Below are 11,385 nucleotides of genomic sequence, written 5' to 3' on the forward strand. Positions count from 1 at the left end.
AGAGAGCATCAGGAGTACCAGGGGTACCAGATGGCCGTCAGAGGGTCATGGGACAGCAGGGATGCTTCCAGCAGGCAGCCCACCCTTGAGGCAGAGGCAGCTGCTGCTTGAGTGCCTGAGCTCCCAGAAAGGGATAGTCACATTCCTGGCAGCCACAACCTGCCCCACTCCCTCCTCCACAGACGGGAAAACCATGAGCCTTTTCTCCCTTCCATTCCATGTGGAATGTTCCTGTTCCCACCAGACTGGCCATCACTGCTGCCTCCCAGCCAGACACAGGGATGCAAGACCCCCAGGCAGCACCACACCAAGACTGGCAGCACGGCAGTGGTTCCCACTGCCTGTGGGCACCAGACAGATACTCCATGGCTCTGACCAGTACCAAGGGCAGAGGGATAGCAGCTCACATGGCTTTGCCTGGGCCTGTTTGCCTGCCTACATAAATTAATCAGAGATAATTGGCTTTTAGATAAGTCTTCTTTGCAGGAGCTCTGCAAAGAAAGACTCTGAAGTAGGACTGCAAGTGGCAAAATCTTTATTTAAACACACAGTACTACACAAGGACAGCCTCCCAGCCCCAGCACCACTCCCTGCTCCCTTCGGCATGGATGCCAACATGTTCAAATCTCACTGCATAACTTTAACTTTCCATTATGTGCACCCAGTTTATTTACATCTCACTGGTTACAGGAGACAAACAACATTCAGCAGAGGTGACACTTGACAAGAGCTGGCTGCACCCAGTGACAGGACACAAACTACTGGCCCCTTTCCCAAACAAAGGACCATGGCCCAGCTCTCCCCATCCCCATAATGCCAGGATGGGACAATCCCTCACAGTTTAGGAGGATGCAATACTCTGCAGAGGTCTGGGAAATGGATGTTCCAGTTCAGAGATGTGTGTGGTACAAAAATCCTGTGCAGAGATCCACCGCTCCAGCTCCACTCTGCACCAGTTATAAGATATCATTAAGGAAAAAGTGGGAGCTGTCTTCCCCTGCCTTGGTCACACCAAGCTGCTTTTCCTGCAGGTTCCCAGCCCTGGGCTAAGCAGATCCAGTGCAGTTAAGCTGTTAAGCTTGCCTGAATAGGGCTGCTCTATGTGAGGCTGCTAACTCAGAACCACTCCAAAATATAGACATACATTCAGAGACTCCCCACACCAAGAAAGGATTTAGACATTTTCCAGCTCAGCTCTCCAGTTAATAAATAATTGGCTCCAGAAGCACTGCAGTGTTCCAAGGCACAAGAGGATGGGGGTAGAACCTGTGGCACAGCCAGTGCCAGCGCAATGGCTCATCCCTCCTCAGGGCTCTGGGTGCACAGCAGAGCTTGGTCACTGCTCCAACCTCCCACACCAGAGACTGATACAGGTAGGTGATGGAATGAAAGTCTGAGGGGCTGTAAATTGGGAACACAGGGCTGGGATGGCTATAGTTAGGGCCACAACTGGACTTGAGCCAGGCTGAGCATTGTCCAGCTGCCGGTGAGGCTTTATTCTGTCACATCCCATCTGAGCTCCCAGCTCCAACAGCAGCTTCAGTGTCACTGGCAAAAGGGTCACAGGACAGGAGACGGGGTGACTGCAGCACATATGAGTGCCCCAGCAGCCCCACAGCTGTCCCACAGGGCTGGAGGCAGCACAGCCATGGCAAGGGGCAAAAGACGTGGTGGAGCTGAAGAGTCTTCAGGCTTTTCACAGCATCGAAAAAGTAGCAGCCCAAAAACATCCCTCAACCCCAGTCTTCACTCTCTATCCACCTCCCCTGGGACTGGGATGCAAGCAGGTGGAGGGGGATGCTCTGGACAGGGGCACAGACTGAGGCTCCATGTTTCTTACTCTTGTTGCAGTTCGCTCAGAAAACAAGTGCTCAAAGGAGAGGTGGCCCTGAGGCAGCATGAGTGTCCCACTCATCTCCATCCAGGCAAGGTGAGCCCACTGCCCCAGGCTCATTCAGCATCATGTGTAGTTGCCCGGACCACCCAGAGGGATCACAAAAACAGAGATGTCGTCACCAGAGCCCAGCTTGTCATTGGCCAGCCGCCAGCCCCGTTCCTTCAGCACCCCCCGTGACCGCACCACCAGCTCCTGAGCCACCATGGTGTACCTGGGGGCACAGCAGAGCATGGCTCAGCACTGACCTGAGACCCCCTGAAGCAGCATCCTGTCAAGGAAGGAGAAGCTGGAGCAGCTAGACATGTAGGAAAGGGTACCTTGGAGAGATCCAAGCTCAGATACACACATCCAGGGGAGCACTGCACGCTGCAGAGCCCAGAGGGATACATGGCCACAACACTGCTCCAAAGAGCCAGGCCCAGGGGAGGTGGTAGAGCGCAGGACATGCTTGTACCCCTGCCCACCTGCAGCTCACCTGCATGGGTCGTTTGGCTCATAGCTTGTCAGAACCTCCATCACCACACCAGCCACCTCCTTGTCGTTGGTGACATCCCAGAGCCCATCGGTGCCCAACACCAGAACATCATCAGGGCAGTGCTCATACTGTGTGAGGTCATAAACCCTGACCTGGTAGGGAACAGGGCAAGATGCAAAGGTGAGAGGCAGAGAGGCAGAGGAAGCTCCTGCTGCACTGGGCCATTGCAGGAACCCCTGGATGCAGAGCAGCTGGCAGTCAGGCTTACCTCTGGGAAGCAGGACAGGAAAGGCTTGATGTGGATGTTGGAGCTGAACACCTTGAGGTCATGGTCTCCCAGGCCCCTCGTGACACCAATTGTGGCCATCATCCGAGCCTGGAGAATGGTGGAATCAAAAGAGAATTTTAAGTGGCTTTACCTCACACTCCATTCCCAGCTGAGAAATGGTGGCATTGGAGTGATGACAGCACTACCAAAAATGGGCTGAAATCCCCCAAAAAAGCGAGAGCAGGAAGGAAATAACCCCTGCCAAGCTCCTGCCACAGCACTTCACCTTTTTGCCTTCCCCATAAATAAGTGGAAACTTCAGGTCATCCTCTTCTATCTTTTTGTAAGCCCTGGTTAAAATAAGCCAGAGAAAAGGTGTCAGCAGGTGAAGGCTTCAGCACTTCTGCTGCCCACTTGGGCCGTGGGTACCCAGAGTACCAGAGCCCCCTGCCCCATGGGATGAGATGCCAAGGAGCTGAGCAGCCACCGCAGCAGGACCCCAGTGCCACTGGCGGGTTGGGGGTTACCAGCCATTCATGTTCTGGTCCCTGTAGAGCATTTTCTTCCCCAGCTCCTTGGGCTGGATCCTGCGGGGGAACTCCAGGTGGGTGAACTCCTTCCCCAGCAGCTCGGGCTTTAGCAGTGCCTGCAGGAAGAAGTGCTGTCTCAGCCACTCTCAGGGCTGGGAGAGTGGGATCTTCGGATCCAGCCCTGCCCAGATAAGGGACCCACCACCCACCAGGACCTTGGCTACAACATTCCGTGGTGAGATAACATCGTCTGCTCCGGAGCAACTTGAATATGTGCTGGTAAAGCAGCTTCAAACCACCCACCTGTGCTAAGCCAGAGGGAAGTCTGGAGCTGGGGATAGCCATGCCAGCACTCAGCAGGAAGGTGAAGCTTTTGCATAGAGAGTTTTGGGAAATAAAGATCTTCAAAAGGAATCAAAAAATCAAACCCCAGCAAATTCCAGGAGAAGCTGAAATTTGCCCAGAAGGAGTCACAGCTGCAAACCTCCCAGGATCCCAGGCTAAGCACAGGGCATGGCACCCACCCACGGAAAAGAGTGATGGGTCTTTCCTGAAACAGTGTCCCAGCTGTGACTGTGACAAGGGACAAACAGCAGCACAGGGCCTTTCCCAGAGCAGCCCCAAGCCCTCCTGGAGCACAGTGTGGACGGGATCGGGAACAGGGAGTGTTGGAAAATGCCGAAGAGGAAAGAAAAAGCCAAAAGAGGAGATCCCTTGGGAAGATGGGGTGGCATGGGGTTGGTGCACAGGCATGGAGACTCCCAGCCCACTTCAGGGGAGCCCTGACTACAGCCTGGGCATCATGTGGCAGAGCAGCATGTGCCTGTCCCCAGCCTGTGCCCTGCCCCTTGCAGCCAGCTGGAGAGGATACTGATCACAGCAGTTTCCTCCTCTCGGTCATTCAAAAATAGAGTCAAGAAAAAACACCTCAGTATTTTTCCAAGTACGTTGCAAGCCAAGAAATTGCATCCAGCAAGACCTTCTCCCACACAAACTACTCCTCCCCTGTGCTGCCCTCAGAGAGTTCTTTATAACCTTAAAAAGTCTCCCTGGGTGGCACCATGGGGCTCATCCAGGATAGGGACAGGGAGCTTTCAGGGAGAAAGACAGAAACCCACTGGCACACATCAGCTCCAACTCTCCAGGGAGCAGCCAGGGAAGAAACTAGGATTCAGCAGGAGCACTGCAGCTCCTTTGAAGTGAAAGGGAGCTTGGTGGATGGAGGGAGCAGAGCTGTGCTCCTCCAGGTCACAGCAGCCCAGCAGGGGATGCTCCCTGTTTGCTGGACAGCAGCAGGACAAGATGAACCAAACTGGCTCCATGCAAAGGTTTCAATCCAGCCCCATGCCAAAAGCCTGGGATCTCCATGTGCTGGCCATGCCAGGCTTGCAGTCATAGACCCTCACACTGAGCTCACAGCAAACCAGGCCTGTGCCAAACACAAGATGCCCCCACAGCTCCCTGTATCCCAGCTCCTCTTCCCATCCCAGGGAGTAGTCTGGGATGGACAAGTGCCAACAGCAGGTCCCAGCCATGGGGTTGCCCTTGATTCCAGAACCTCACCATGGCAGCAGCCCAGCAGGCAGCACAGGGGACTGGGAAGAGGCCAGGAGGTGTTTCAGCAGGAATGAGGTTAGAAGAAAGGTCTTTCTTACTAAAAACTGCAGCCTCTGCCTCTCTGTCTCTGGAGTAAACTCCCTGGACATTGGAATGATTTCCCCGTTACGGATGATAATGGCCCTGTAATGAAACATGGAAGGATGAGATTAGAGAGGAGAGGACTCGTGGTGGAGGAGCTGAGCATGGCTCTCCAGGGCTGATTCCCAGGAGTGGTGCAACCCCTTCCCCTCTGCTGCCCGCCCTCTTCCTCGTCTGGAGTGGGGGCTGCTTGCTGGCTTCGCTGCCCCCCTTGGCAGGGCACGGCATTCCTCCTGCGCAGGACAGGGGCAGGAAGGAAGGGAAAATGGGAGACAAGCATGGGCCAGAGTGGGATGAAGCAGAGCAAATAAAAGGACAGCATATGGTTAGAAAAGGAGCAGCACAAAGGTGGGCACCCTTCTTTAGAGGGGAGCTGCACACAGCAGGGGCAGAAATCGCCTGCAGCAGGACACGGGTCCATGTGCCCATCCCACACCAGCACTGTCACTTGCTGCTCGGGCTGCTCTGATGGCTTAATGTCTAAAAAAAACATAAAGTCTGATTATGAGATGTTTCTGGATGTCATGGTAGGCTCAAGGATCTCCAGCACTGGTGGTCCAGCTGTTCCACCTAGGGCTGTGAGTCTCCTCCAGTGATGTAAGGCAGGCTGAGCTCAGCTCTGGCAGTGTCTGATGCCTGAGGAGGCAACACAAACCATCACACAGAGGCACAGTTACACCCTCAGGACCCTATGTATGCTGATACACTGACATCCTGCATGGCTGCTGCTGTCATGGAGGGGCACCTGCACCCAAAAGCAGAGGCATGAGGGATCTCCTTCTTCTCTGTCCCAGAGCTGGAAGCACAATTGACCAGAAAACTGGAGAAAATTGACCAGAGCCTGTATTTGCTGACATTGCTGAGGACACAGTAACCTGTGGTAAATACCCAGAGCAACTGCAGCTGCCCCATTCCTGGAAATATTCAAGGCCAGGTCAGACAGGGCTTGGAACAACCTGGTCTAGTGGAAGGGGTCCCTGCAAATGGCAGGGAGTGGAACGAGATGAGCTTTAAGGTCCTTTCCTACCCAAACCATTCTGTGTTCCAATGATAAATACAGGGCAGCTCAAACCAGCTTCACCCACAGTGTCATCTTTAGTGTAAGGTGGACATGCCATCCTGCCATTGCTTGGGTGTGTGGGCACACACAGTGCAGTTAGAGCAGCCCACCCCTGGAAATACACGTGGCAATTAAAATTCTTGAGCTCCAAGTTCCCACAACACTTGTCTGCACATAGATTTGTGTCCTTCTCTTGAAACAGGTCACTGGTATGAAGTGTACCCTAAAATATCTTGTTGCACATTTTTGAAAGCTTTGCTGAGGACAATTTTCACTCCCCAACCTGCAACCCTGGCCAGTGCCAGCAGCAGGGGCCAGAGTGTGATCCATAGGCATCTGAGTAGCAAAGAGGATGCTGTTAGGAAGGAAGGGACCATGTCCCAGATTTTGGGAGGCAATTCTACAGCCCTGTCTGTGCACCAGGCAAACGTGGAGATCACAGCAGAGCACATTGTCGCTGGGGCATGGAACAGGCAGGGGATGGCTCTGCCCAGTTCTGCCACCTCCACCCTCCCCTAGACAGAGATGGAACAGTGTGGTCGTCACCAGCAATGCCCCCAGCACCACTCCACTCTACTGGGGTGTCCCCAGTCACCCAGCAAAAGGTGAGGGCTGCCCTGTGGGGCTGTACCTGCTGTCACCGGCGTTGGCCACATAGAACTTGCCCATGAGGTAGATGGCAGCCAGGGCACAGCAGCCCCCAGGCAGGTGCTGGGATGCTCGCTCCCGCTCAATCTGGTCATCCTGGGGAGACAGAGAGAGGCTGCAGGAACGGTATGTGGGCAGCCCCAAATAGCACCTGACTGCTCCTAAGTGCTCCCAGGAGATGCCCTGGATGGTCCCACAGGCAGAGGATCCTCACCATGTGCTTAAAGGCATTCTCAATGGCACCGATCACCAGGCTCTCATGGGACACCGCTTTCTCCAGGTGAAACCGTGGCACCGCATCATTTGGGACCTCCTCATGGTCCTCAGTAAAGGACATCCGCTTTGGATCTGCAGAACTGGTCTTTGCGTCATGCGGGAGGCAGATGGGAGGTGGGGAGGGGTCCTGCAGGATCTCCACGAGGTCCCGGAGCTGCTCGCAAATGTGCAGGTGGAGCCTCTCAGATGCCATGACAGCAGCACCACTTCCCGCATGGCCATCAAACAAGGCCCAGTAGTGGAAATAAAAACCCTTCCTGTCCTGCGGGGAGAGGAGGGAAGGTTAAATGAGTCTGCAAGGAAGCAGATGGGATGGGGAGTCCAGAGCAGCTGGGACCACCAGCTGAGGACAGTGACACAAGTCTCACAGGTCCCAGTGCAGACAGGAGTGATGTAGGTAGCTGACCAAGGGTGTCTGGACACAGCTGGTCCCTGGCTGGAGCCCAGCCCTGCGTCAGACACTTTGTGCCTCCGGCAGCAGGCTCCTCCGAAGGGGAGGCACCACAGCGCCAGCACAGCAGCCATCTCTGCAGCCCTCCAAGATACGAGGGCCAATGGTCTCCCTGGGCCAGCCAGCCCTGGTGTAGTCCCATGGGGATGAAGGATGGTAGAAGCAGGCAGAGAGAAGGGCCAGGAATCCAGGGAATCCCTGGTGTGCATGCATTGTCATGTGTCCCATCTCATGCCCTGCTGCTGAGCATCTTCCCTGCCGTGTCCCTGCCTGCAAATCACCACGGCTCTCACCCCATCCAGTTCCCTGCTGCCTTCCCTGGACGATAGTCTGCCCCTTGGGCTGGGCCTCCGCTCCACAAACACCACCTCACAGCATGCCTGGTCTTCATTGTGCTGGCTCTTCCCTGCATTTATCACCCTGCCAGGAGGAAAAAAGGTGTAAAAGCTCTTTCTTTCACATCATGTTCCAGCAAAGGCCATCCCACAGCACCTCTTTCCCCCCCGCCCCAACCCTCCACTCATGCCCCCGTGTCCCCAGGGAAACTCTTCACAGGTGCTCCTGTCCTGTCCCAGACCAGTTGTGTGGGTTGATCTGGGGCCAGCAGCAGCATTGGGTCCCACCCACAGATGGGTCCAGGGGGAGCAATTGTCCATGCACCCACCGAGGGAGGTGACCAGAAATAAACTGGGTTTGCTGAAGATCCCCAGCACTGCCCCAAGCAGAATAATTGCCCAAAAACCTGCACCAGCCTCAAACATACACCCCCAGCCGGGACACACAGACAGAATCACAGCCTCACCCATGTCTCATCACCTCTTGGGGGGAGCAGGGGCCTCAGGGAAGTAGGGGAGAAGGTGATGATGATGAAATCGGCAGAACTTTTGCAAAAAGATTCACACTGACTTTTCCCAGCCTGACATGCTGACACAGCAGATTTCAAGTCTAGTTTGCAGAACCTGCTCACAGGAAGAAGCTGTAAACACTCACAACAGGATGACTGTTCTTTGGGCACAGACTTTCCAAGTGGTTTGCAGAAAGAACTCTTGGGACGCCGAAAAGGGTATTTTTGCTCTGGGTACTCCTAACCCACTATCTCCAGTGCCGAATCCACATCTCATAAATCTCTCTAGGATATCGGGAAGATCAGCTTGAGGAAGGGATGCGGGAGTGGGCTGACAGCACTGAGCAGCAAAAGCCTTCAAAGCCTGACCTTCCCACCCGGTTTCAGTTAGGGGTGAAACTAGCAGCGAGTGAAAGAACAAGACAATCAGATCCTTGAAGGGGAAGTCGCAAGCAGTCCCACTCCCAAAAAAGGCCCCAGCTCCCTTCTCCCCCCGAGTCCTGTCAGAGCTGCCGCAGCTCCTTCGTCCTTCGTTCCCCGTCGGTGACAGCGGGTGTGGTGCAGAAAGCGCAGAAGAGTCTAAAGCCCTCGGGGATCGGTGAGAGCACAGCCCCTCGCTGATGCTCTCCCATCACGGGCATCCACAGCGCCCGCTCCTCGCTGCTGCTCGGAAAGGGACAGACGCAGCTCACCACCCGCCGCGACCCACTTTCGCCCCCAAGGTCCCCGCTGCAGTGCCGAGCGGTTCCATCCTGCCCTCCCCAGGCTGCAAACCACCGCCGCCCCGCTGCCGGCCCCACTCACTCGGCGTATCCCGTGCTCCAGGGGAGGCGGCGGCGGCCGTCGCGGGGGCTCTGCACCGCCCGCCCCGTGTGGTCGTCGGCGCGGCGCAGCTCCTCGGGAGTCAGCTGGAGGAAGGCCGGCCGGCAGAACGCGGCTGGGGGCGGCGATCCCCGGCCGGCCCCAGTCCTGGCCCCGCCGCCCCGGGGCTCCGCGGGGGGCTGCGCGCCCAGCCCCGCCGCCAGCTGCGCCACGGCAGCGCGCACCCGCAGCAGCATCCCAAACCCGGCCGAGCGGAGCCAAACCGAGCCAAGCGGGGCCGAACCGAGCCGAGCCCTCCGCCCCGCCCCGCCTCCCGCCCCGCAGCGGTGCGGGGGGGCACCAGGCGCGGCAGCTCAGCGCCACAGCGCATACGGCGCTGATACGATAACGCGCATCGCCCGCCGTTATCCCGCAGCCGCCGGAGCAAGAGCCCTCCCGGGTGGTGACCCAAGCGCCCCCCGCCGTTATCCCGCAGCCGGGGAGAGGTCGCGGTCGAACCTTCCCGGAGAGGGACCCGGCACCCCGCGCGGAGCCCCGGGGACACGAGCCATCGCGGTGCAGAAAATGCGCTGGGAAAGTCTTTTCCCGGCTGGAGGTGGGAGAGGGGGGACAGGATCGCCCTGTCCACTCGTTTTGCCGACAGGTGGGTTTCCTGACTGGATCATCCTAAGGCTCCAGCAGAGCCACCTACTCCGGGACAACATTCGCTTCCAGCGCCAGGCGCTTTGTCACCCGCCCTGTGCTCTTCAGCCCACGCGCGGCCATGCCGGGCTATTAATAACCAGCAGCCTGCGGAGGAGCAAGGACGTACCGTGAGAGGGCTGAAAGCTGAACCTCTCCCTCCCTTTCACCCAGGATGCTGCGCTCCAGCGTGAGCAGGATGCGGATTTAGCTGATCCAGAGCAACACATCCTCCCCGGCTGGGAGGAGAAGAGCAGCCAGCGTAAACACCATCGCTTGCACAGCCTGACCTCAGCAACTCCCTGCCTCTTGGCTCCTGTGACAGCAAAATAAGTGCTGAAAAAAACACAGGACTTGCCCACTGTAAAGGAAAATTGAGGCTGTTTCTTAAAATTTGTGTGCCCCAATACCTCATCTTCACAGAGGAACCACTTATTCCTGTCAACACAAGGCTTTGGCATGGTAAGTTTCAAGCAGAAGCAGTACTGGGAAGCCCTCCAGACTTTAGCCATCTTCAACCAGAGATCTTCAAACTGTACCAGTCTATTAGGATCAGACTGTAGAAAGCACTCAGTGCTACCTGTATTCCCACCTTCTAATCCCAGGCATTATGGTCTTCAGTACCCCTTTCAGCTCTTTTAGTACCCTTCAGGACCTGATCCAGTGCGTGGCGTTCCTGCCCATGGTGAGGGATTAGAACTAGGTTATCTTTAAGGTCCCTTCCTGGGGGGTTGGCAATAGGTCCCTTCCAAACCAGCCCTTCCAGCCTGAGGCCAACATCCCTCCAGGTCCTCTCCAGCAATTCCCGGGTCCTCTCCTCAGCACCTGATGCCTTCCTCCTCACAGTACCCTTGCCCAGATGCAGGTCACACACGGGGTGCTCTTGGATATTCTCAGTGCAATATCATTATGCTATTGAGGCTGAAAATCACTGTATTCTCCAGCGAATGTGTCTCCCCACTGTGGGACTGCCAATCTGCCCTGTACTGCTGAGTCACCAGGATGCTTTCCTTGCAAAGAAGGAAATGGCAGTTTCCAGACTGACTTCTGTGACCCTGCTCAATATTTGTTATTTCACTTATGCTGAGCACGGCATGGAAAGAATGGTCTGACAAACACGCTGCAGGAACACTCCCTGAAACAATGCAGTGCTAACAACTGTTTTCCAAGAAAGAGGACTCAGTTTCCCCCCGTTCATCCTGCCAGCCAGATCCATGTGAAGTTTTCTCCTTATCAGTGAGGCTGATGTTTCCCTTCCCAAGGCTGCCTGGCACAAAGCCTAGGGATGAAAATGTTGCAGACTGAGCCAGACAAAGAGTTTGGGGGAGGCCAATGCCAGTAAACAGCCACTTCAGATGCCAGCAACTCTGCCCTTCACTCTTCCCATCCCGCTGGGAGTACTGCCTGGGATGCTCATGCTTTCCCTCACCCAAAGAAGTGTCCCTCCTTGAGCATGGGGGTGTCAGATACTCACCTTCCATGGGCACAGCTTCAGGTGAAGCACTCCAGCCTGCTGACATGATGAACAGTGATTTAAAAATTAGCAGCACAGGAATTAGGCTTAAATATGCTATTTTAGTTTATTCCTCATGCAACTGCTTAGCATTGAAAAAGCCTTTCTGAGTTTCATCCTTTAGCTATGTTGCTGAGCCCCAGAGGTAGGGTGGAGCCAGGGATATTTCTTTGTGAAAGAATGGTGGCATTTAAGCCAGAACAGAAGTAAATTAAACATCTA

General features: G+C 55.6%; 1 protein-coding gene across 4 annotated transcripts; it reads right to left on the bottom strand.

Annotated features, from left to right (window-relative positions):
* Positions 1 to 518: 518 nt before the first annotated feature.
* PPM1J (protein phosphatase, Mg2+/Mn2+ dependent 1J) lies at positions 519 to 9,321 on the bottom strand. 4 transcript variants are annotated; one of them, XM_085044305.1, is made up of 11 exons: positions 8,952 to 9,078; positions 8,106 to 8,262; positions 7,597 to 7,723; positions 6,791 to 7,114; positions 6,560 to 6,672; positions 4,826 to 4,910; positions 3,168 to 3,286; positions 2,927 to 2,990; positions 2,641 to 2,748; positions 2,373 to 2,524; positions 519 to 2,108 (listed from the first exon to the last, which is right to left on the bottom strand). In XM_085044305.1, the coding sequence occupies exons 2-11, from the start codon at positions 8,114 to 8,116 to the stop codon at positions 1,961 to 1,963; spliced, it is 1,251 nt and encodes a 416-aa protein (XP_084900431.1). In that variant the 5' UTR covers positions 8,117 to 8,262; positions 8,952 to 9,078; the 3' UTR covers positions 519 to 1,960. The 4 variants fall into 4 exon arrangements, with proteins under 4 accessions (XP_084900431.1, XP_084900428.1, XP_084900429.1 ...); XM_085044302.1 differs by lacking the exon at positions 8,106 to 8,262 and having other exon boundaries at positions 8,952 to 9,321; XM_085044303.1 differs by lacking the exon at positions 8,106 to 8,262 and having other exon boundaries at positions 8,294 to 9,083.
* Positions 9,322 to 11,385: the final 2,064 nt, after the last annotated feature.

Source organism: Lichenostomus cassidix, unplaced genomic scaffold, assembly GCF_008360975.1.
Source record: "Lichenostomus cassidix isolate B80296 unplaced genomic scaffold, HeHo_3.0 unassigened_scaffold_chr26, whole genome shotgun sequence".
Taxonomy (NCBI): Eukaryota; Metazoa; Chordata; class Aves; order Passeriformes; family Meliphagidae; genus Lichenostomus; species Lichenostomus cassidix.

Excerpts from the sequence above, each read along its gene's own strand:
- PPM1J (XM_085044302.1), bottom strand. The coding sequence starts at position 9,205 with ATGCTGCTGCGGGTGCGCGCTGCCGTGGCGCAGCTGGCGGCGGGGCTG. Across the intron at positions 6,673-6,790 it reads AGAATGCCTTTAAGCACATG|GATGACCAGATTGAGCGGGA; the intron begins GTGAGGATCCTC and ends CTGTCTCCCCAG. Across the intron at positions 2,109-2,372 it reads GAGCCAAACGACCCATGCAG|GTACACCATGGTGGCTCAGG; the intron begins GTGAGCTGCAGG and ends CTGTGCCCCCAG.